Genomic DNA, 25,741 nt, shown 5'->3' with positions numbered 1-25,741 from the left:
GCTGTGCGAAGCTCAAACGGACTCAACCCTGTGGTTTTGTTATGTGTTGCTCGTATCACATAATACCTTAGGTAATGCTTCCGGCCATGCCATCCCTTCTTGAATTGTTCAATGTAGAGTCAAGTTGCAAAATAACATCAAGGCCTAAAATAGGTTGTTCAAATGAGCCTATCCACACCCCTGCTCAATCTTCATTGGACCAATAGAAATTGCTAATGGTTTGTTTGATAACTGTCTCCCACCCACTCCTGTCGCTCTCATCTTCTTGCCCGTGTACTGAGGACATACAGTTGAAGTCGGAAGTTTACATACATTTAGGTTGGACTCATTAAACTCGTTTTTCAACCACCACCAATTTCTTGTTTAACAAACTATAGTTTTGGCAGGTTGGTTAGGACATCTACTTTGTGCGTGACAAGTAATTTTTCCAACAATTGTTTACAGACAAATTATTTCACTTAAAATTCACTGTATCACAATACCAGGGGTCAGAAGTTTACATACACTAAGTTGCCTGTGCGTTTAAACAGCTTGGAAAATACCAGAAAATTATGTCATGGCTTTAAAAGCTTCTGATGGCTAATTGACATAATTTGGACTCAATTGGAGGTGTACCTGTGGATGTATTTCTAGGCCTACCTTCAAACTCAGTGCCTCTTTGCTTGACATCATGGGAAATCAGCCCCCAAAAAAACAATTGTAGACCTCCACAAATCTGGTTCATCCTTGGGAGCAATTTCCAAGTGCCTGAAGGTACCACGTTCATCTGTACAAACAATAGTACGCAAGTATAAACACCATGGGACCACGCAGCCGTCATACCGCTCGGGAAGGAGACGCGTTCAGTCTCCTAGAGATGAACGTGTTTTGGTGTGAAAAGTGCAAATCAATCCCAGAACAACAGCAAAGGACCTTGTAAAGATGCTGGACGAAACTGGACAAAAGTATCTATATCCACAGTAAAACGAGTCCTATATCGACATAACCTGAAAGGCCACTCAGCAAGGAAGAAGCCACTGCTCCAAAACCGCCATTAAAAAGCCAGACTACGGTTTGCAACTGCACATGGGGACAAAGATCGTACTTTTTGGAGAAATGTCCTCTGGTCTGATGAAACAAAAAATAGAACTGTTTGGCCATAATGACCATTGTCATGTTTGGAGGAAAAAGGGGGAGGCTTGCAAGCCGAAGAATACCATCCCAACCGTGAGGCACAGGGGTGGCAGCATCATGTTGTGGGGGTCCTTTGCTGCAGCAGGGACTGGTGTACTTCACAAAATAGATGGCATCATGAGGCAGGAAATTATGTGGAATATTGAAGCAACATCTCAAAGACATCAGTCAGGAAGTTAAAGCTTGGTCGCAAATGGGTCTTCCAAATGGACAATGACCCCAAGCATACTTCCAAAGTTGTGGCAAAATGGCTTAAGGACAACAAAGTCAAGGTATTGGAGTGGCCATCAAAGCCCTGACCTCAATCCTATAGAACATTTGTGGCAGAACTGAAAAAGCATGTGCGAGCAAGGAGGCCTACAAACCTGACTCAGTTATACCAGCTCTGTCAGGAGGAATAGGACAAAATTCACCCAAATTATTGTGGGAAGCTTGTGGAAAGCTACCCAAAACGTTTGACCCAAGTTAAACAATTTAAAGGCAATGTTACCAAATACTAAGTATATTGAGTATATGTAAACTTCTGACCCACTGGGAATGTGATGAAAGAAATAAAATCTGGAATAAATAATTCTCTACTATTATTCTGACATTTCACATTCTTAAAATAAGTGGTGATCCTAACTGACCTAAGACAGGGAATTTTTACTTGGATTGAATGTCGGAATTGGGAAAAACTAGTTTAAATGTATTTGGCTAAGGTGTGTAACGGCTGTCGTAGTCGTTCTCCTCCTCAGACGAGGAGGAGCATGGATCGGACCAAGATGCAGAGTTGTTAGTGTTCATTTTTAATGAAAAATCAACAAAACACTTCAAAAATACAAAACCAACAAACGTGACAAACCCGAAACAGTCCTGTGTGGCCCAAACACAGTCACAGGAACAAACACCCACCAAACACAAGTGAAACCCAGGCTGCCTAAGTATGATTCTCAATCAGGGACAACGATTGACAGCTGTCTCTGATTGAGAATCATACCAGGCCGAACACCAATCCCAACATAGAAAATCAACCATAGACCAACCCACCCACTCACGCCCTGACCAACTAAAATAAATACAAGACAAAGGAAAACAGGTCAGGAACGTGACAGAACCCCCCCCCTTAAGGTGCGAACTCGCGGGCGCACCAGTACAAAGTCTAGGGGAGGGTCTGGGGTGGGCGTCTGTCCACGGTGGCGGCTCTGGGGCGCTGGTCGTGGTCCCCACCCCCATAGTCAACCCCCGCTTCCGTGGCCTCCTCCCAATATCCACCCTCCTGTCAATCCCACTATTCAAAGGGCATGTAACAGCTGAGGGCAGCTACCGGACTGAGGGCAGCCCCGGACTGAGGGGCGGGATTCCTGGCTCTGGCGGATCCTGGCTGGCTGGCTCTGGCGGATCCTGGCTGGCGGGAAGGCTCTGGCGGATCCTTGGCTGGCGGAAGGTTCTGGCGGATCCTGGCTGGCGGAAGGCTCCCTGGGCGGATCCTGGCTTGGCGGAAGTCTGCGGGATCCTGGCTGGCGGAACTGGCTCTGGCTGGCGGAAGGCTCTGGCGATCCTGGCTGGCGGAAGGCTCTGGCGGATCCTGGCCGGCGGAAGGCTCTGGCGGATCCTGGCCCGCGGAAGGCTCTGGCGGATCTCGTGGCGCGGCGGAAGGCTCTGGCGGATCTGGCTGGCGGAAGGCTCCGGCGGATCCTCGCTGGACGGCTCGAAGGCCTCGGACAGACGGGCAGCTCTGACGGCTCGGGACAGACGGGCAGCGCTGGGCAAGGCAGATAGTTCGGCGCGCTGAGTAGGCAAGCAGCGCAGGCGGCGTTGGGCAGCACGGCCGGACTTCTGACCTGCTGAGGCGCACAGTAGGGCCTGGTGGCGTGGTGCCGGAACTGGAGGCACTGGGCTGGAGATACAGCGACTCACGGAGAGTGCGTGGAGGAGAAACAGGGCTCTGGAAACGCACTGGAAGGCCTGTGGTGCACCTGGCGGATGTCGGCACTGATGTACTGGGTGGGGTGGGAAGGTGGCGCCGGATCTACCGGACCGTGAAGGAGGACACGCGCTCTTGAGCACCGAGCCTCCCCAAACTTTACCAGGTTGAATGGTCCCCGTAGGCCCTGCCAGTGCGAGCGAGTGGAATAGCCCGCACTGGTGCTATGCTGGGCGAACCGGGGACACCTCTGTAAGGCTTGTGCCATGTACGCCGGGCCCGAGGAGACGTACTGGAGGGCCAGATATGTGGGCGCGCTTCATGGCACCCGGCTCGATGCCCAACCTAGCCCTACCAGTGGGGCCAAGGGTGGAATAGCCCGCACTGGGCTAAGCAACGCGTACTGGGGACCACCGTGCGCTTTATAAGACCCGCATAACAACAGTGTTCTGCCAGGTACGAACGCCTCTCCACTCCAACGGTACAGCCCGGGGAGTTGGCGCGTCGTCACAGGTCGACCCATGTCACTACCAGGCACGTTAGATTTGAGAAAAGCAGACGTTCACTTTATGAGTGACACAATGCTTAACTATTGCATACAACTAATGCAGTAGGGGAAGCAGACAGACAAGTAAAAGAGGTGTGGGGAATAAGTCCCGAGGGGGGACATAACGTAGTACCAGGACAGTGGGTGACGGTAAATAAAAAATAAAAAGATGTAACAGACACATTAGGGCCAAAATAGGAAGGTCCTTATCAATTTTTTGTCATGAGGTCAGCAGTAAAAGTCCAGGGAAAATTACGATGGATACATGTTACTCATTGCAAGGTTTTCCATTTTGATGACAAAGCGGAGCCTGGAGAATAAAATAACTGATTGATTAGCAATTGGGGCCCAATCTCGGGTGAAGAAGCATAGTAAGATGATCAGAACCGGATAAGCTTCTATGTTGTATTTGTTGTACACCGCAGTCGTCATATTAGGGATATCTAGGTGAAATGTCCAACTTTTTCATGAAAATCGGGACATGCTTACTTASGGAAATCTATGTGAAATACCAATTTCTCTTGAAACCAGGATATGCTACTTTCACTTTTTTGTTTCCTTCGTTACAGGCTATGAGAATCATCCGTCTGAAGCTTAAGCAATATCCCTGGACCCAAGGACTGTACCTGAAACGATACAAGATCACAGATGAAGTGTTCATTAGAGAAGTCCTTATCAACTAGTGGAACGGAAGAAAAATTTGAATGGAAGAATTCCTCACTATCGGCAGAATGTCAGAACATAATTTCTAACAGTTATCTATGTGGGACTGATGCCAGTGTGGAAGAGATGATCACTTAAAAGACTTGGTGAATGAATACCTTGCCAATAGGACGATTGAATATTATTGTCTTGACAATAATTTTGTGTGCGAGTTTCCTCCTAATACAGGATGTGGTAGGAATCGTAAGGGACATCATCATTACACCTGTTAATACTTATTTTCTATAACTTTGTTAGAAATATATTTCTTATTGTAACAGCAAGTAAAATATTCCCTTTGTGTTTTATAGAAATGCAAGGTGTTTKATGTGTTTCATGTTTTCTATTGTTTTCGAAATATACATTGCAAGTATATTTCTTTTTAAAATGGTCTAGGGAGTGTAAGAATATGTCGAAGATAAATACACAACGCAGAGGATGAGAGGACTAGAATTAACGATCAATGGAAATAGTTGTTTATCAGTTCAACATCTGTTTAGAATCTGTTAGGAATGTCAGTCCTGAACTCAAAGCTACGTGTGCTATGTTTTCATTTGTCATTGGCCCAGTTGTACTGCAAGGACTTCTAATTGGTCAGCCACAGGCTAGGGTGGTGGGTTATAAATGACATCCTGTTATTATTTTTTCTGGGGAGAGAATCACTGAGYACAGGGGAGCATGAATATCTACCYTCTACCTCCCTGCATGATTCGTCCTCATTGAATAAGAATAAACCCATTTTCCTCCCCCTGATCTGCTTTGCGGTCTGTGTTATTGAAGAGTAATATCAAGCTTTGGGGTCTGTGTTATTGAGGAGTAACATCAAGCTTTGCGGTCTGTGTTATTGAAGAGTAATATCAAGCTTTGGGGTCTGTGTTATTGAGGAGTAACATCAAGCTTTGGGGTCTGTGTTATTGAGGAGTAACATCAAGCTTTGGGGTCTGTGTTATTGAGGAGTAACATCATCTGCTAACAGTTAAGGGCTTGTAATTAAGCATATCACTATAAGGTCTACACCTGTTGTATTCGGAGCGTGTGACAAATAACATTTGATTTTAAATAGCTGTGCAGCGACGCTCCCCATCCAACCTGATAGAGCTTGAGGTTCTGCAGAGAAGAATGGGAGAAACTCCCCAAATACAGGTGTGCCAAGCTTGTAGCGTCATACCCAAGAAGACTCGAAGCTGCTAAAGGTCCTTCAACAAAGTACTGAGTAAAGGGTCTGAATACTTAAGTAAATGTCAGGTTTTTTATTTTTTATTATACATTTGCAAAAATGTCTAATAACCGGTTTTCGCTTTGTAATTATGGGGTATTGAGATTGAGGAAACAAATTAATTTATCAATTTTAGAATAAGGCTGTAATGTAACAAAATGTGGAAAGATTCATGTATCCGAATGCACTGTATCTGGCCTCCATTGATTTAGTCACCCTAATTCTGGCCATCCTATAAGYGTAAAAATTCCAATAAAGAGACATGAGGTTTGGACCAATGGCTTTCTTATAGAATTATCTACACAATTAACACTATTTTACCCATTGGCCAAAATAWACTTTTGATTGGACATCCAAGAATAAAATGGAATAGAATAGATAGTTTGTCCATTTTTTAAAGAAACACAAAATGTTCTTCTCCCAATCTCAATTTGTCTTCTGCCTATCTAGGTAAGAAAGAATGAATGATTGGTAGAACAGCTTTAAAACACTTGAAACCACTGGAGGGAGACAGACACCAAGCCCTCAACTCTTGAGTGACCAGCTACAGCAGACCTGCCCAGGTTACATTCTCTATGGAAACATGCTGTAAGGGAGAACATTTTCCACAATGCAGCGCTTGGCTTTGACACCTCTAGGGTAACATAAAACATAGACTACTTACTGTAAGTTACAATAAGTTAAACAATTACTGTATGTACTGTATTACTTAGTGGTTCACCACACTGTTTGGCCCAAATAAGCTGTCTTCTAGGTCAGTCCCAAACTCTGTCCTGGGGCCCCCTGGGTGCACGTTTTGGTTTCTACCGTAGCACTACACAGCTGATTCAAATAGTCAAAGCTTGAATTGGTTATTTGAATTAGCTGTGTGGTGTTAGGGCAAAAAACCAAAACATGCACCCAGGGGGGGCAGGACAGAGTAGGTCTGTTCTAGGTCAGTTCTTAAACTTTTTCACTCGGCCCCCCTTCCCAAAACACAATATTTTGGGGGCAAGAGTGAGGCAGCCCATGCCATTGGTTACCCATCCTATTGTGTTGAGCAAAAAAACGGCAATTGTCAACCACTGACACAATTCAACTTTAAAATCACCCGACACTGACAGAACAGAGGGTGAGAAACTGCATCAATCCAGAGGTGTGGGAATGGCCTGTGGCCATTCATCACAATATGTGACGTTTCCCAGGGACACAGAGGGAGCATGTGTGTGTGAGAGAGAGAGTTTGTAAATCTGTGTGTATTGGTGACATCTAGACCTAGGTGAGTCGGGGCGTAGTAATCTATCATCCTAACACATTCCAGGTATTCCATTTTTCAATCCTCTGAGCACAGGAGACAGGCCAAACCTGTTTTTCCCAAGGTATTGGTCTCAGTGGCAAACTGGTGACAAGGTCATTAGCTCACAGTGGGGTACAGCCAGAGAGTGAAGGGTGGTGTGTGTTTGTACTGTATGCGTTTTTCATCACCAGTTCCAAATGAGCAGAGAATCGATACGTAGACGGTTTTGAGCAAACACAACTCCGACGTCACAACTCTGAGAACAATGGCCTRGAGAGATAAAACAACCATACTAGATAAAACGATCAAACTCCCRTTCCTATGAAACCATTGTGACAGGTTATAATCAGTACATATCCTGTTCATAACCTCTGGAGAGGATGACCACACCACACACAGGCTGCCTACTCTCATCCTGCATCCCAAACAGTCCTTATCTCCTCAAAGGTTTCAGCTGAAACTGATTTCCAGCTCTTATCCAACTGACAGGTCTATAGGCTGGAGGAAAAGGCTCGACTTTTCACCTGTTATTCAAAAGCCAGAGGACAGACACAGTAGAGGACAGACACAGTAGAGGACAGACACAGTAGAGGACGCAGAGGACAGACACAGTAGAGGACGCACACAGTAGAGGACGCAGAGGACAGACACAGTAGAGGACGCAGAGGACAGACACAGTAGAGGACAGACACAGTAGAGGACGCAGAGGACAGACACAGTAGAGGACAAACCAGAGATGTGATCATAACACCTGCTCTTTCCATTTATAAACTGACCAGGTGAAACCTATGATCCTCTATTGATGTCACGCACACAGACACAGACACACACACAGAGATGAAGGGGAGGAGACAGGTTACAGAAGGATTTTTAAGGCTTGAGACATTGTGTATTTGTGCCATTGAGGGTGAATGGCAAAGACAAAAGATTTAAGTGCCTTTGAATGGGGTATGGTAGTWGGTGCCAGGCGCACTGGTTTGTGTCAAGTACTAACGCTGCTGGATTTTTCACACTCAACAGTTTCCTGTGTATCAGTAATGGTCCACCACCCAAATGACATCCAGCCAACTTGACACAACTGTGGGAAGCATTGGAGTCAACATGGGCCAGCATCCCTGTGGAACACTTGACACCTTGTAGAGTCCATGCCCCCATGAATTGAGGCTGTTCTGAGGGCAAACGGGGTATAACTCAATATTAAGAAGGTGTTTCTAATGTGTGGTATACTCATGTGTATGTAATATTGTGTATGCAAAAGGACCTCACTTTGCTGCACCATCCAATGATCCAGGTTATTGTAGGCCAGGTTTCCCAAACTGATTTTATATGGCCCTCCTAAGTTCTGAGCAAAATATATACATATATTTTAAAAATATATAAGAAAATCAGCTCCAAATTATTAGTATTTTGGACATCTGTTCCAAAGTATTCCCACGCATAATATATAAATGTAAGCAAGATTTGAAAAGGTTATGTTTTAGTCAAATATTATATCTGTTTGGGCTTCTTGCAGTCAATTTGCAGTCTACAAATTATGTTCCGGCCCCCTGACCATCCACTCAAGAAAGAAAATGATGTAGTTGATGATCCCTGRTGTAGGCTGAGAGACTGGACCCCACATCTTGCTCCTGAACAAACACACCATCTTTAAAGGTTCATTTGTTTATGATGCTGAGGGAAAGAAATGCATCTGGTGTGAATTGCTGGTCAAATACTCAGAGGTTAAGGCCATACCTCTCTACCCACAAGAACCCCTGATCCTCTTTCTTCTCCTCCTGTTGCTCTAACTCCGTTCTTCCCCCCTTTCTTCTCGTCCACATCCCTTCTGTCTCTCGTTACCGTTCTTCAAATATTTTGTCTGGAGAGGAAACAATCAATTTCCTACCGCCTGCTCTCGCTCGCTTTCTGGACAGTGTGTGTGTGTGTAGGAGGGATGGGGTAGTGTGTGGCACGGGCAACGGCATGAGACAAGGGTGGCGGAGAGTTTGTGAGGGGTGGGCGAAGGGCAATGGAGGTGGAGGGGAGAAGGCTAAGTTTGGGGCTTTCTCCTTGGCTTGCCATGAGAAATGTCCAGCGATAATGACAACGGGTAAGTGGTTCCAGAATCCTCCCTCGCTCGCTCCCTCGCTCCCTCCCTCCCTCCCTCCCTCCCTCCGTGTCTGGGCAGCATCAGGCAGTACAGTGAGTTTAGGTGGTGTGGAGGAGGGCTTCTTTTACTCTTGTTTAGTCCTTCTCCCCGCATGCTCTGTGTTTATTGTCTGTCTGAAGGGGATCTGGGTATGTGTGCATGCAAATGCCATAACAGGGCATTCCACACAAAAGATAAACGCAGACCAACACACACTGTACTGAGACAAACACACACTGTACTCCAAGTGGTATAGTGGTGAACAGGGACACTGGACAGCACAGGAGAATGTCACAAGGTGGTCAAAGCCAGGGTCAAGACATGGTGCCAGGCAACAGGAAACACTGCTTCAGTCCTGGTACATTCCATCACAGTAAATCATGTGTAAATGAATAAAACAGTGGATGAATGGGAACTCTAACCCTTAATGAATGTAATAACATGTTGCTGTTCACGTCTATTATGCGATGCCAACATAACAGTGTGGACCTGTGGCTAAAAGGAAATACATACTGTAGTAGTGTTTCAAAGGCTTGGCCATCGGAGGCTATATTATATTGTTTAATTTTTTATTTAACCTTTTTAACTAGGCAAGTCAGTTAAGAACAAATTCTTATTTATAATGACGTCCTACCCCGGCCAAACCCAGACGACGCCGGGCCAATTGTGCACTGCCCTATGGGACTCTCAATCACGGCCGGATGTGATACAGCCTGGATTCGAACCATGGACTGTAGTGACGCCTCTTGCACTGAGATGCAGTGCCTTAGACCGCTGCGCCACTCCGGAGCCCATATCAGTCCCTGTGCTGCAGAGTATAAAATGTACCATGTCTTATGATGAAATTCCACTATAAAATCCACACAGAGATACTCAAAACATGACAGACAAAGACAGGCACACCTGGTGAATGTGTTGGGATCAGCGTTTCTGGACAAGAGTAGCTCCACACACTGGACGATCTTGTCCTCACTGGCAGAAGCTGTGCATGCAGCCATCAGTACAGTGTACTGGTCTATGTGACACACATACACACAAAGAGCATTAGTACTGGGGCAGAATATTCAGTCCATGCATAATCTCATGACTATCATTTAACTAGACACATTTCAATGACAACAAAACCAATGTCAATGGATAAAACATCACATTAGACATTCAATCAATAGTCATTACAATAAGAAGAAATCAGACATCACACCAGACAGTGCAGGAGGAGACAGCATAATAAATAGAATTTCGAAATTGGCCCTGTGAACGTTGATGTGATCGATATCCTTTWWTCTTAATTCGGGAACTYTGGTGTTCTTTATGGGGTTGACTTCAGTGGCATTGTCTTCCTGTTTCGGCATGGACTGACTGTGTGCGTGTGTGGAGTGTACGTGTCTGTGAGTATGTTTTATGTGGGAGCAATCATTGAGGGCAGTTGCAACCAGACTGACGGTTTGCGTCTGCAGTGGACCGGGGAAAATAAATAAAAGTCTGGGGTTGGCCTAGTGCTATGACGACAGCACCACGCTCTGTGTACCAGCTTTATCAATCACTCCTGCATTCCTCCCCCTCTCTTTCTCTCTCTCTTGGAGAAACACAAAATAGGAAGTGACCGCCGCTCTCCCGTTTGATTGTTTCCTTTCAAAGCCTCTGGCAACAGATGCCGCCACGGTGTGTGTAAACACAGACACACACACACACACACACACACACACGTATTGTACACAACCATCCCTGTCGTATGTACTGACTGGAATAACATACACCCTGTCGAAACACCTGTAACAACGTGGTAGCACTGTCCTCAGTCTATCCATGACTTAAACGCTCGTCTCCCTTTCCAAGATCACCAATACAACAGATGCATTCAATTTCTCCACGAGAGATAGAGAGAAAGATGAGAGGAATGAAACAGTCGGAGCTGTAAACTGAAAACACACCGGCGGATTAGCAGCATGTTTTTTGACGGTTCCTCTTTAACGTCATAGATAATAAGTAATGGCAGATGAACTATGTGGCGAGGCTTCTAATTCGCTCTCCAGTCTTTGGCCGGGACACGTGTGGAAATTGAAAGAAGGTGTGAGAAGTGGGGGGGGTCACTCTGTATCACCGTGTGCGCGTTGGTGTGCATGTGTGTGCTTCGAGTGCAGTGTGTGTGTGTGTGTGCACTTCATCAAGGACAGCTAAAGTGGCACGTCGGAGGATGGGAAGATTCAGTCTGACCAAGCAAGGCTTGTGTCGTTCGATATCACAGAATTCCTTCCTTTCCTTGTCCATTGTGGCTGTTCTGTTTCAGGATCCCGCTATCGGTCCTAGTTTTGACAGGCTGATGTAGTCAGTGGGAGCATTCTCTTTATTGCTCTCAGTTCTCTGTCTCTACAGAGGTAGGTAGAGCAGATAGTCTCTTCTACAGGCAGAGACTTGCATAAGCTGGAAGATGTAAAAGAGTCTAGCAGCAATGAGTCAAATTCTAGATCACACACCTGTCTATGAAACKCTGAAAAACCATGAAGTGCCAAAAATAACTCCCTGGCGGAATGATTCAACATTTAGGCCTATTAACTTTTGTTAGAATAAGGCTGTGCAACACATCACACCTGTAGTYCACCAGGAGTGCTGGTGAGGGCATGGTATTGAATACAGCTTACATAATGTGACAGGTCTTACCTCTGCTGAAGTTAGCGCTGGCCCCTCTGTCCAGCAGCAGCTTGGCCATGTCATAGTGAGCCATGTGCACAGCACACATCAGCGGTGTCCACTCAAACCCCAGCCTTGTCTCCACATCCAGGCCTAACAAGGCAGGGATTAGAAAGGTTAAACCAATCCATACAGAGTTACAGCACTTAGCTATTTTACTAGGCACAAAGACCACAGATCAGTAAAATGTATATAGTATGTATAAGCTGGACGTAGAAGCCTAATTGTTGTTGTCCATTAGTTTACTCTAATTAGGGAAGGGGTGGTAGGGTTAGGGGAAAATAAAGGAAAATGTTGTTTTGTTTTTTAAATACATACATACATACATACATACATACGGGGGATTGGAAATGACAGAATTACATTGATGGAAGCTACAATCTATCTGAAATATTAAAGCTGATCTACCCCCTAAAACTATGAATAAATAAATAAATTTAAAAAAAAAAATATATATATATATATACACACATATACATACAAAACATAATCGTTCAAAAGTTGGGTCACTTAGAAATGTCCTTATTTTTGAAAGAAAAGCACATTTTTGTCCATTTAAAATAACACCAAATTGATAAGAAATACAGTGTAGACATTGTTAATGTTGTAAATGACTATTGTAGCTGGAAAKGACTGATTTATGGAATATCTTCCTAGGCGCACAAAGGCCCATTATCAGCAACCACCACTCCTGTGTTCCAGTGGCACGTTGTTAGCTACTCCAAGTTTATAATTTTAAAAAGGCTAATTGATCATTAGAAAACACTTTTGCAATTATGTTAGCACAAATGAAAACTGTTGTTCTGATTAAAGAAGCAATAAAACTGGGCCTTCTTTAGACTTTTATTTTACCTTAATTTAAACCGGTAGGCCAGTTGAGAACAAGTTCTCATTTACAACTGCGACCTGGCCAAGATAAAGCAAAGCAGTGTGACAAAAACAACAGAGTTACACATGGGATAAACAAACGTACAGTCAATAACACAATAGAAAAATCTATATACAGTGTGTGCAAATGTAGTAAGATGAGGGAGTTAAGGCAATAAATAGGCCATAGTGGTAAAATAATTACAATTTAGGATCAACACTGGAGTGATACATGTGCAGATGATAATGTGCAAGTAGAGATACCGGGTGCAAAACAGCAAAAAAAATTTTTTTAACAATACAGGGATTAGGTAGTCGGATGTGCKATTTACAGATGGGCTGTGTACAGGTACAGTGATCGGTAAGCTGCTCTGACAGCTGATGCTTAAAGTTAGAGAAGGAGATATAAGACTCCAGCTTCAGTGATTTTTGCAGTTRGTTCCAGTCATTGGCAGCAGAGAACTGGAAGGAAAGGCAGCCAAAGTAGGTGTTGGCTTTGGGGATGACCAGTGAAATATACCTGCTGGAGCGCGTGCTACGGGTGGGTGTTGCTATGGTGACCAGTGAGCTGAGATAAGGCGGAACTTTACCTAGCAAAGACTTATAGATGACCTGGAGCCAGTGTGTTTGGCGGCGAATATGTGGGGAGGACCAGCCAACGAGAGCATACAGGTCGCAGTGGTGGGTAGTATATGAGGCTTTGGTGACAAAACGGATGGCACTGTGATAGCAAATTGGATGCAGTCTGAGTAGTGTTGGAGGCTATTTTGTAAATGACATCGCTGAAGTCAAGGATCAGTAGGATAGTCCGTTTTACGAGGGTATGTTTGGCAGCATGAGTGAAGGAGGCTTTGTTGTGAAATAGGAAGCCAATTCTAGATTTTATTTTGGATTGGAGATGCATAATGTGAGTTTGGAAGGAGAGTTAACAGTCTAACCAGACATCTAGGTATTTGTAGTTGTCCACATATTCTAGTGATGCTACGCGGGCGGGCGGGTGCGGGCAGTAATCGGCATGCATTTAGTTTTACTAGCATTTAAGAGCAGTTGAGGCCACGGAAGGAGAGTTGTATGGCATTGAAGCTCGTTTGGAGGTTTGTTAACAKAGTGTCCAAAGAATGGCAGATGTATACAGAATGGTGTCTGCGTAGAGATGGATCAAAGAATCACCAACAGCAAGAGCAACATCATTGATATATACAGAGAAAAGAGTCGGCCCGAGTATTGAACCCTGTGGCACCCCCGTAGAGACTGCCATAGGTCCGGACAACAGGCCCTCCGATTTGACACACTGAACTCTATCTGAGAAGTAGTTGGTGAACCAGGCGAGGCAGTCATTTGAGWAACCAAGGCTATTGAGTCTGCCGATAAGAATGCGGTGATTGACAGAGTCGAAAGCCTTGGCCAGGTCGATGAAGACGGCTGCACAGCACTGTCTTTTATCGATGGCGGTTATGATATCTCTTAGCACCGTGAGCGTGGCTGAGGTGCACCCATGACCAGCTTGGAAACCAGATTGCATAGTGGAAAAGGTATGGTGGGATTCGGAATGGTCGGTGATCTGTCTGTTAACTTGGCTTTCGAAGACTTTAGATAGACCTATATCCATCCTGCCCTGCCTAACAGTTTGGGTTTAGAGTGTCTTGCCCATTGAAGAGGGGGATGACCGCGGCAGCTTTCCAATCTTTAGGGATCTCAGACGATACGAAAGAGGTTGAACAGGCCAGTAATAGGGAATGCAACAATTTTGGTGGATAATTTTAGAAAGAGAGGGTTGTCTAGCCCAGCTGATTTGTAGKGATCCAGATTTTGCAGCTCTTTCAGAACATCAGCTGTCTTGATTTGGGCGAAGGAGAAGCGGGGGGTGCAGAGCTGTTGGCCGGGGTAGGGGTAGCCAGGTGGAAAGCATGGCAAGCCCTAGAAAAAAGCTTATTGAAATTCTCGATTGTCGTGGATTTATCGGTGGTGACAATGTTTCCGAGCCTCAGTGCAGTGGGCAGCAGGGAGGAAGTGCTCTTATTGGAATTAGTGCTACAGGATGCAAATTTCGCTTTGAAAAAGCTAGCCTTATCTTTCCTAACTGACTGCGTATATTGGTTCCTGACTTCCCTGAAAAGTTGCATATCGTGGGAGCTACTCGATGCTAATGCAGTACGCCACAGGATGTTTTTGTGCTGGTCAAGGGCAGTGAAGTCTGGAYTGAACCAAGGGCTATATCTGTTCTTAGTTCTACATTTTTTGAATGGGGCATGCTTATTTAAGATGGCGAGGAAAGCACTTTTAAAGAACAACCAGGCATCCTCTACGGACGGGATGAGGTCAATATCCTTCCAGGATACCCGGGCCAGGTCAATTAGAAAATGGCCAGAAACAAAGAACTTTCTTCTGAAACTCATCAGTCTATTCTTGTTCTGAGAAATGAAGCCTATTCCATGCGAGAAATTGCCAAGAAACTCAAGACCTCATAAAACGCTGTGTACTACTCCCTTCACAGAACAGCGCAAACTGTCTCTAACCAGAATAGAAAGAGTGGGTGACCCCGGTGCACAACTGAGCAAGAGGACAGTACATTAGAGAGTGTCAAGTTTGAGAAACAGACGCCTCACAAGTCCTCAACTGGCAGCTTCATTAAATAGTACCCGCAAAACACCAGTCTCAACGTCAACAGCGAAGAGGCGACTCCAGGATGCTGGCCTTCTAGGCAGAGTTGCAAAGAAAAAGCCATATCTCAGACTGGCCAATAAAAATAAAAGATGGGAAAAAGAACACAGACACTGGACAGAGAAACTCTGCCTCAAATGCCAGCATCCCAGCCAGCATCATTGGAACACAGGAGTGATGGTTGCTGATAATGGGCCTTTGTACGCCTATGTAGATATTCCATTAAAACTCTGCCGTTTCCAGCTACACTAGTCATTTACAACATTAACAATGTCTACACCATTTCTGATRAATTTGATGTTATTTTAAAATGTTCCAAACATTTGATTTTCTTTCAAAAACAAGGAAATGTCTAAGTGACCCCAAACTTTTGAATGGTAGTATACACACACACTTTTGTTTAGGGGGTAGAGCAGCTTTAATATTACTGATAGATTGTAGCTTCCATCAATGTAATTGATATAAAAATAACTCAGATCAGTACCAAAGGTTGCAAACACTGTCATTTACAGAACATTGCCTGAACAAGAGGGCTAAAACCAAAGATTATAATATTCAGTAAAAGGCTGACTATAACTGGTGCTTCAATTTCAAAATTACAACAGATCATAATGGCAATTTCCTAATGTAGAATTGACTGTTCATTATCAAAACCTGCCATTGTCCAACAGCTGCTGGACCAGCTGGACATCTTTGGTGTTGATGGCTCTTTTRAAAGTGGAGACCTTGTCCTCTGCTTCTGGGACCCCTGCATCTGTGCTCTGTTAGTTTCAAGTTTTAATGTCACATGCACAAGTACAGTGAAATGCCTTTCTGTTAGAAATGAATTACACAATGCTGGTACATTAAATGATGATTACTTCACTGTGTGTTGCATTTCAAAAGTGATTGTTGTCTGGTTGGTAGCTAGGTCATGAAGCTAGCCTGGCCAAACTACTAGACAAGACAGACCGTTTGGGATAGTTGTCGCCACCTGCTGGATTGGATTTACCATCTTCCTCTCGCACTGTCACATGCACGCAATAGCTAGCTAGCTAGAAAAAAGTATCGTAACTAAACAATAAAGATACTAAAGATAAATGGTTGTCTTYGATCATAATCAAATGAGATAACCTGACAAGTTACTGCGCATTCAACAGAGCTGGCAAATACCTAGCCAATTCATCTTAAACATTTACTATGGCTATCTAGCTGGCATTAGCATTTTAGCTGGCTCGAGCGCAAGATGACAGTTATGAAATTATTGGAGAAACAAATAGGAAATATGTGTCACCTCAATTAAGGGGACCTTTATCGACTTTGAAAATCCAATGTCCCACTCGTCGTTGCTCCCATCGCTTTCGTCTCCTGCAGGGAAGGCATATTCCACCTTGTTGGACATGATGGCCTCGAGTATGGATCTTCTGTAAAAAGGGGAACACTCTTTTCACGGCACTTCGATACCGAAGTTACTTTTTCGTAACAGGRTAGGAGACTGAGATTAGGGTTAGGAAAATAGTTAATGTTTGCTTAAATGATATCCTAACCTGGTACGAAAATCACTTCGTATCGGAGTGACGTGAAGAGTATGTTCTGTATAAAGCTGCAAGACGCACGTGACCATGGGAGGGCGCTCCATGAGGTCACCCGGGTGACAATGTCAGATTCAGGTCAAGTTTGCGCATCCAGGTCTACATCGTTCATATGCAATATACATCAGTGGTCTAGACCATAATCCAAAAGTATTTTAAGAACAGGAATTGGGGGTGTTGTAAAAACGTTTCAGAGTTCTACCCAGTGGAAAACTGACGGACCAAAGGGGTAACCTTTTTGACTTTGAAGCTGCCATTCCAGTTTAGTTGTAAGAATGTGCATGTTCTGTTTGTTGCAGCTATGCCAGCCTGCATGATTGTCAACCCAATCACTTCAAAAAGTAGGATACCTGCGCAGTTCGAGAAAAAATAGAGGAAGCCATATACAAGTCAGTGCCAGTACCACATTTTCAATGTGCAAGGATACTGAAGCCTGATCTCGCGAGCTTACATTCTCAGGAGTTTACGTTCTATTTCGAAAAGATAGCTATTCTCTGAAGAAAGTGTGGACACTAGGCTGAGGAGTAAATTTCACYCATCCCCATGTGCTACATAGGCAGGGATTACGAGAAAGTGACTGGTAGCAGGGTAATTTTAGTAAACAGTATTGCAGTAGCATAAGTGGTGGGTGTGTGCATGGTGGTGTGTGTGTGTATGTAAGAAGTCGCTTAGGGCCCCAGGCTCCCAAAATGTTTTTATTTTTAGGAACTTGTTATGTCAGTCACTGACAGTCACTCAATTAGCCATGTCAAAAAAAAAAAAATGTATTGATAAATTAGTCTAGCCAGATATCTAAACTTGGCTGACTACCGACCAGGCACGCAGGGCACGTGCCCAGGGGCCCTGACCTCAAGGGGGCCCCCATTGATTTTGTTAGTCACTCTCACTCAAGTATCATTCATTTCAGGAAATTAGCTGTAAAASTACAAAATGTTCTCTTCACTCCATGATATAATGTGTAGAATTGCATTTTRTTTTTACTTTAACACTTAAAGATTTTTTATCTCTGTCGTCAGGAGGGGGGCCACTAAAATGTATTGTTTCTGAGGTGGGGGGCCCCACAAGTGTGTGTGTGTGTGTGCAAGAGTGTCTATTACTATTTWKATTTTATTTTTTCACCTTTATTTAACCAGGTAGGCAAGTTGAGAACAAGTTCTCATTTACAATTGCGACCTGGCCAAGATAAAGCAAAGCACTTCGACACATACAACAACACAGAGTTACACATGGAGTAAAACAAACATAGTCAATAACACAGTAGACAAATAAGTCTATATACGATGTGATCAAATGAGGTGAGATAAGGGAGGTAAAGGCAAAAAAAAGGCCACTTTTAACATTTGCATAAATTAATTTGCATTTGAATTACACTGAACAAAAATATAAACGCAAAATGTATGCACAAAAAGCTTATTTTGCAAAAACGTGGTTTACATCCTTGTTAGTGAGCATTTCTCCTTTGCCAKGATAATCCCTCCACCTGACAAGTGTGGCATATCGAAATGCTGATTAAACAGTATAATCATTACACAGGTGCACCTTGTGCTGGAGACAATAAAAGGCCACTCTAAAATATGCAGTTTTGTCACACAACAATGCCATAGATGACTGAAGTTTTGAGGGAGTGTGAAATTGGCATGCTGACTGCAGGAATGTCCACCAGAGCTGTTTCTAGATAATTTWATGTTAATTTCTCTACCATAAGCCTCTTCAACGTTATTTTGGAGAATTTTGCAGTCCTTCTCTATGCAAAGGAGATGTGTCGTGCTAAATGAGGCTTATAGTCTTGCATGAGGTCTTCTCTGTTGCTAATACTGTTTTCTGATCCAGGCCCCTACTTTTTCTTTAAGGTATCTGTGACAAACAGATGCATATCTGTATTCCCAGTCATGTGAAATTCATAGATTAGGGCCTCGTTTATTTATTTCAATTGACTAATTTCCTTATATGAGTTGTAACACAGTAAAATCTTTAAAATTGTTGCATGTTGTGTTTATATTTCTGTTAAGTAAATATAGTATCAAAAATGTTTTGACACGCAATCTAAGTAGGGTGAGTCTAAACATCTCAGCGTTGGTTTGGAGTTAATTGAGCCCCACAGTGTAATACCAGTCGTTTWTCCACCATTCATTTTTCCCATATGAGATTTTAGAAACACTTAAAATTAAGTATGTGTTTGGTGTAGGCTTACCTTGGCGTGACGTTTTGATAAACCGTGTAATTTCTCTCTCGGACAAGGTGAGTTTGATRAATATATTGGCCTCAATTTACTCTCAAAATTGTTAAAGGATAATTAGCAACAGAGAAGACCTCATGCAAGACTACAAATTCCTGCAGGAAGCCACTGCACGTCATCTCTAGCCGARCCTGTCAGCTACCTTCTGTGCCCAATCAATAAGGAATCCATGTGCTGTATTAAAATGAATTGAATMAAATGTGTTGAACTTCTTCAGTCCCCTTTCTCTCTGTCTTAGCTACCCACTGACTACACTTTAGCTAGCTAGTTAGCAGAGCAGTAGATACAAAAATATATATGTTTTTACTTAGCCTATATAATTGTTTGTACAGCATATTGACTTGGGTCTCCATTTCAGACCTTATGGCATTTTTGAAGGATGAGCTTGAGCATTAAAAGGTGGAAAGACTACTGTAAGTCTGGCCATGTGGAGAAGTGCAGCTATGATGAAGGGCAACATACCGGTTTGGTCAGGGCCAGCATGAGGGATAAAATMTATCCTGTGTCGGTGAGTGTAGCTATTAAGAAAAGTTTGAGCATCTTAGCAATACAYTGTGGATACCAGACTTAGATGAGTGATAACTCAGTTCTAGAATGTTGTCATTGATGAGAATGAATCKAAAAATCTATTAACATATTTATTGTTTAGACATCCAGAGACAAATCTTCAAATGTACTTTTTAGGAGTGGTCTGTCATAGAGCAGTAGTTCCCAACCTTTTTCGGCTACTGTATCACCAACTGAATTTCTCTCTGCCCGGAGTACCCTTAAAGTACCCCCATGTGCATTTTACCATTAGGCRTATGGTCTCATGAGTCTTCTCAAGTACCCCCTGTGGGTAGGCCAAGAACCTTCAGGGCGGTCCTAGTACCTCAGGTTGGGAACCACTGTCAGAGCTATATGCATTCACAGTCTTAATTTGTATGAATGATCCTTCCCATTGTAATTGATAAGTCAAGTGATAAAATCCAAAGTGATCAATTAAAAGTTAATAGAAAAACTGCACTAGTCCTCATATGAAAAGTATAGGAAAGTACTGATCCCATTATTTATCTTGTGTATTTCTGTATGGTTGTTGTTTTTAGTGTTGTCTGACACAGATCCTGTATACAGATCGCTGCAGTATGTTAAAACTGCATTAGTTGCAACTCCCAGGAGTAGCTTGAAGGAGTACATCGAACGGTACACTGAGTAGGTTTACTTCTGCAGATCCATCTAACTTGGAGTAGCAACTTCTACATCAGTACAGTCAATGACCATCCAGTTAACGCATCAAACCTTAAAGTCAGACAGGAAAGCAATGTGATGTGCAACAGAGACCCAGGACCGAATTTGGGGAAGCCCTGACTTATAGGAGCCATGGGCTTAAGTCAAGTCGGTCAGTCATTTAACTAGTCATGTTCAAACTGTCTTTGTGATTTGTGTGGGGAAAATGTTAAGCCAGTCCCCAACAGCCTGAAGAAACACCTGGTGGGAATAACAAGAACCACAACTAGACTACAAACTAAAGACTATGGAGGCAAGCCTCACTCACTGGACAACGAGTTGAAGCACTCCATTTTCTTAGAACACGGAGGTCACCGCTTCTGGCAAATGTTTCCCTCAGAATGCTGAGCTGAAAAACATGGGATGGAGGATTTATCTGAGATGCTCACCTAGATGARCAGTACAGTCTAGGGTACTATTTGCCCCGAAGGAGGTGAAGTCTTGCGGTGAGCTCTACGACTGTATTTCTGATTATAATTCTCAAGAGGAAAGTTAACCGTCTGAGTCGCGAGATTACTAAYGAGGARCAACAGTGGTTGTCAGATTGTCTGTACTGTACCACAGATGCATTCGGAACAAAACCGTTTCTGTGGTTTGTATGGGAAAAACATTTAGCCCACAAGATGCACCTCAGTGAGAACATTCTGTAATTGTGCCATGGTGGAGATGCCTGAAACTTCAATGTTTCCATTGGAGTCCAAATAAGAAGTAAGTAGAGTTGGATAGGACACACCCTACGAAAATCATCTGGACTGCTTAACTAGACAGAGAGCAAGAGAGAGAGAGAGAATACATCTAAGAATGGGAGAGCCATTACTTCCACCAGATCTCCTTAAGAAGGGTGGCGTTGAACATCATGCACTGCTTCTCATGGGGGGAGCCTGAAGATGTTCTGCATGTCATGCCTCATGTCTAAAACATGGGGGAAAACATAGGAAAAAGGGGAGACAAAAGTCAATTTATAAATTCAATGTTTTACACAATATTGTATCACATTTGATGAGTTACTGACCTGTCCGTCCACAAGCTCGATCGGCTGTAGCCTCTACAACTGACTCTCGTGCTTGGACCACACTGGCACAAGATGTCCATGCACCGGATGGCCTGAGGGATGTGGTGGGTCTTTTTCAATGCTGTATCACCATCTTTATCTGGACAGAYAATGCATTGTTTATCATAACACAAACACACCTTGGACAACGTGACAAGTAGTCCCTCAACACCCAATCCTAAATCATGAGAACCATACACAAACATACTGTGCAGATATACAATGCATTCGGAAAGTATTCAGACCCCTTCCCTTTTTCCACATTTTGTTACGTTACAGCCTTATTCTAAAATTGATMAAATAAAACTTTTCCCCCATCAATCTACACACAATACCCCATAATGACATAATGAAAATTGGTTTATAGAAATTTTTGCAAATTTATAAAAAATTKAAAACAGAAATACCTTATTTATATGTATTTGCTATGAGACTCCAAATTGAGCTCAGATGCATCCTGTTTCTATTGATCATCCTTGAGATTTTTCTACAACTTGATTGGAGTCCACATGTGGTAAATTCAATTGATTGGACATGATTTGGAAAGGCACACACCTGTCTATATAAGGTCCCACAGTTGACAGTGCATGTCAGAGCAAAAACCAAGCCATGACGTCGAAGGAATTGTCCGTAGACCTCTAAGACAGGATTGTGGCGAGGTACAGATCTGGGGGTTGGGTACCAAAACATTTCTGCAGCTTGGAAGGTCAAAAAAGAACACAGTGGCCTCCATCATTCTTAAATGGAAGAAGTTTCGATGCATCAAGACTCTTCCTTGAGCCTGTCTCTTATACACATCTAGATGTGTATAAGAGACAGCTCTGACAGAGCTTCAGAGTTCTTCTATGTTGATGAGAGAACCTTCCAGAAGGACAACCATCTCTGAGGCACTCCACCAATCAGGCCTTTATGGTAGTGTGGCCAGACAAAAGCCACTCCTCAGTAAAAGGCACATGATAGCCCGCTTGGGGTTTGCAAAAAGGCACCTAAAGGACTCTCAGACCATGACAAACAAGGTTATCTGGTCTGATGAAACCAAGAGCGCTCAGACTGGGGCGAAGGTTCACCTCAACAGGACAACGACCCTAAGCACACAGCCGCAGGAGTGGCTTCGGGACAGGTATCTGAATGTCCTTGAGCCCGGACTTGAACCTATCTAACATATCTGAAGATACCTAAAAATAGCTGTACAGAAATGCTCCCCATCCATCCTGACAGAGCTTGAGAGGATCTGCAGAGAAGAATGGGAGAAACTCCCCAAATACAAGTGTGCCAAGCTTGTAGCGTCATACCCAAGAAGACTCAAGGCTGTAATCGCTGCCAAAGGTGCTTCAACATACTAATGTAGCTAGCCAACCAAGGTGCCTAACTAGCTAGCCCACCAGGCGATATTTAGCTAGCTAGCTAGTTAACATTAGCTCACCTTTCATGTAGTCAGACTTTACTACGTGGTGACATGCTAGTTAACGATCCTTGCCATGGTGCCGTGCTAACGTTAGCTAGTATATCACTACATCAAAAAGTATGACTACAAGAACTGTGAGCTAAGGTTAACTAGCTGGCTTGTCAATAATAAAAGGTCACAACAGTAATTTTGCTAGCCTATGCTGGTTTTCTTTTTACTTGTAAGAAGGYTAACCGGTGTTATACACGTAACTACAGTCAGTGGTTATCTAGTTCATTTTCATAAGCACRTAGCTAACCACAGATCTTTGACGTATTACCCCAAATAGTTTGTTAGCAGCTAGCAAACGGCTTAGCTTATCACACGGCTCCAGCGACGGCTCTTAATTACAGGTTGGYAAACGATAAAATGCACGTGTGCTTATCGGAGTAGTGGTTACAATCGGGTACATAGCACAGAACCATCCTTGCTTCTATCAACAGAGATACCTAAGGTTAGCTAGCTAGCTATAAAGGCCAGGGTAATTTTCAAAAATCTAGTTTAAAAAAATGCTACMGTAGGTTATTTGAAAAATGCTGAACAACAATCAACATGATAAATACACGATATCAATTATGTAATCGAGAAACTACAAAAAGGCTATTATTTACTTGTTATTCTATTTGGCTTGACTTGGTAGGTTACTTGCTACTTGTTGACGTGAGTTTGAATGGAGAAATGGAGGTTTATCCAACCCTTGAAACACTGCCTTGAGTGACTAAGTCAAAGCTTGCGACAGGATGTGTAGTTCTGTATGATAGTCACATTAGCGGCTAATTAGCATTTCATTTAGATGGGGTAAATGCAGGTGAATATATTGATAAAAGTGACCTTGTCCGAGAGAGATTTACACGGTCATCAAAACATCACGCCAGGGTAAGCCTATATGAAACACAGACCTTTTATGAAGTGGTTCTAAAATCCCCTATGGAAAAATGAATGGTGGAAAAACAGTTGGAACAATTTCCGTGTTTGACCTCTAGGTTTTATGGGTATTGTGACTCATACTGTGGTATACTATAGCTTAAGCGTTAAAAAAGGAGGTAGGTCTAGAATTGTATTACCATTCTAGTCAGTGGCCCTTTTTTTTGCCATTGTAATGCATTGGTATCCATAGCAACGGCTCCCGTTTGGGCTGCTCAATGATGCGATATGAAAGAGCTGTTAGCTGACGTTAGCTAGCTGCTTTTTGTCACTCTAAACTCTGACAAACAGCTGTAAGCGTTTACTCTAAGTTGTATGAGTATCCATAGCAACCATAGTATCTATAGCAACAGCTCCGTTTGAGCTGATCAATGATGAGTAGGCCGTCATTGTAAATAAGAATTTGTTCTTAACTGACTTGCCTAGTTAAATAAAGGTTACATTTTACAAAAAAATGGGTTTTATTGAGACATAAGAAACCTGTTAGCTGATGTTAGCTTCTTTTTTCCCCCGTCACTCTAAACTCCTACAAAAACAGCTGTATCGTTAGATCCATTGCGGAAATGTTTGTTCCGCAGACAGATTCGAATTGCAGAGTAGACAGATGGCATACCCTCTAACTTTTTCTCTAACTTATTCGGAAAGTGGTCAAAATGTCAGTTGTTCATAAAAAGTTGAAGAAAATGTTGTTGATGCGGTCACTTAAACAGCTGTAACGTTTGATTGGTACCAAATAATTGTGTTATTGTTTCAGATTTGAATAGCAGAGAAGTAGAGGAAGATGTCATACCCTCTAACTTTTTGTGTAAGTGTTTCGCAAAGTGGTCAAAGTAGCTGATTTGTGTCAAAAGTTGCATTTACAGTGAATGGAAMTWGGAAGTAGTGATGTCACAATGAGGAGCTTTAGAATGTTGAAATGTTGAATGAAMATGGACAAAAAGAAAGACACAAAAATGTCTAGTTTAAAAAGTATTAATAATATTTTAAAAAGTTGTATGCAAGCACATTATTCCAGACCAGTCTGCATATTTTAAAAGTTTGAATGGCGTTTCTAGTTTAAACGGTGTAAGAGGAGTAGCATGCAGAAGAAGAAGAAMAAGAAAAAGAGGTATGACGATTAAAGTTTTGCTTTGCGAGTCCCACCTAATAAAAAGTATGACAAGAATTTAAAGTCGGGAATAAGAAGAAGTATAACGAATATGTAAAGTTGGGACTTGCGAAGCAAAAGTTTGCCTTTGTAGCAGTACATTCACCACTCTCTCAAACGTTTAACTATGCCCTCCCACCGCACAGGCCGAGGGACTGGGGTGAAACGAACTACCCCAGCTCGGAGCCCGCTCAATTGAGCAACTAGAAACCCTGCAGACAGTGTGTTTGCGAGATACCGGYAAAAACTGTCCCGCGACTCTACACACATCCCAATACAAACAAAAACTGACTCTCGGAGAAGGAGTGCACAACTGGTAATGTAAATAGTCGCTTATAGCTGCCACCAGAGACTTCTATTGCAGTAATGTTGACGGTTTCTGGCAAGTATTACTTAGCCAGCTAGGATGAAGGAGAACTAACGTTAAACGGAGTAAGAAATACATTACTAACTTCTCATATGCTACTGGGACAGACAGTGGCGTGGTGCTCACGGGTGATCAGTGGTGTGGCTGAGGAAGGCTGGTAAAGCAGAGGAAGCAAGCAGAGAGGTTAGTACAGTGGTTCCCAAAAGTGGGGTCGGAGCCCCTTGTGGGGTCCCCTGAGGAAATCTGTACTAATCTTATCAAACAAGTTAGGAACGTAAAAAAATAAGATATGTTTCATATATGAACATTTCCACATGGCCTATCTTCCATATAGGCCGACATTAAAATGCAAACAATACAGTAAAAAAAATGTCATAGGTTTCTGTTTCGTCTCTGATGCTACGTGTCAGTGTGAATCATTTCTAATATTTCTCCCTTTCAGTGGTATAACATTACAATTGTATAACTAATAGGCTATGTTTTTGTAGACCTTCAGCAGCTAAGGTGATAATGGCTGGGGTCATTTTAGCTTGTTTTGGCTCTTCTCCAAATAGCATATTAAAGTTTTTTA

General features: G+C 43.1%; 1 protein-coding gene and 2 long non-coding RNA genes across 4 annotated transcripts in view; 1 reads left to right on the top strand and 2 right to left on the bottom strand.

The window, feature by feature from the left end:
• The window catches only part of LOC139027603 (uncharacterized), a 16,068-nt gene extending 10,987 nt beyond the window's left edge, over window positions 1-5,081 (top strand). Inside the window, exon 3 of the long non-coding RNA XR_011479738.1 lies at window positions 4,196-5,081. This is a non-coding gene — a long non-coding RNA (uncharacterized lncRNA). The remainder of the gene's footprint in view (window positions 1-4,195) is intronic.
• LOC111962719 (ankyrin repeat, SAM and basic leucine zipper domain-containing protein 1-like) overlaps window positions 1-16,976 on the bottom strand; it is a 43,133-nt gene extending 26,157 nt beyond the window's left edge. For both annotated transcript variants that reach the window (XM_023986020.2, XM_023986021.2), the window contains exons 1-5: window positions 16,691-16,976; window positions 16,438-16,567; window positions 15,823-15,925; window positions 11,607-11,729; window positions 9,852-9,963 (exon numbers count right to left, since the gene is read on the bottom strand). In XM_023986020.2, the coding sequence (XP_023841788.1) occupies window positions 9,852-9,963; window positions 11,607-11,729; window positions 15,823-15,925; window positions 16,438-16,567; window positions 16,691-16,782 (560 nt within the window). In that variant the 5' untranslated portion in view covers window positions 16,783-16,976. The remainder of the gene's footprint in view (window positions 1-9,851; window positions 9,964-11,606; window positions 11,730-15,822; window positions 15,926-16,437; window positions 16,568-16,690) is intronic.
• Window positions 16,977-19,638: 2,662 nt separating this feature from the next.
• On the bottom strand, window positions 19,639-25,317 carry LOC111961197 (uncharacterized). The gene is made up of 3 exons (XR_002876973.1): window positions 25,256-25,317; window positions 21,250-21,388; window positions 19,639-21,149 (listed from the first exon to the last, which is right to left on the bottom strand). It is a non-coding gene; the product is annotated as an uncharacterized lncRNA (long non-coding RNA).
• Between the last annotated feature and the right edge of the window lie 424 nt (window positions 25,318-25,741).

Source organism: Salvelinus sp. IW2-2015, linkage group LG4q.1:29, assembly GCF_002910315.2.
Source record: "Salvelinus sp. IW2-2015 linkage group LG4q.1:29, ASM291031v2, whole genome shotgun sequence".
NCBI classification, from domain to species: domain Eukaryota; kingdom Metazoa; phylum Chordata; class Actinopteri; order Salmoniformes; family Salmonidae; genus Salvelinus; species Salvelinus sp. IW2-2015.
Note: the sequence above shows the minus strand (reverse complement) of the source record. Positions and strands in the feature narration are given on the sequence as shown.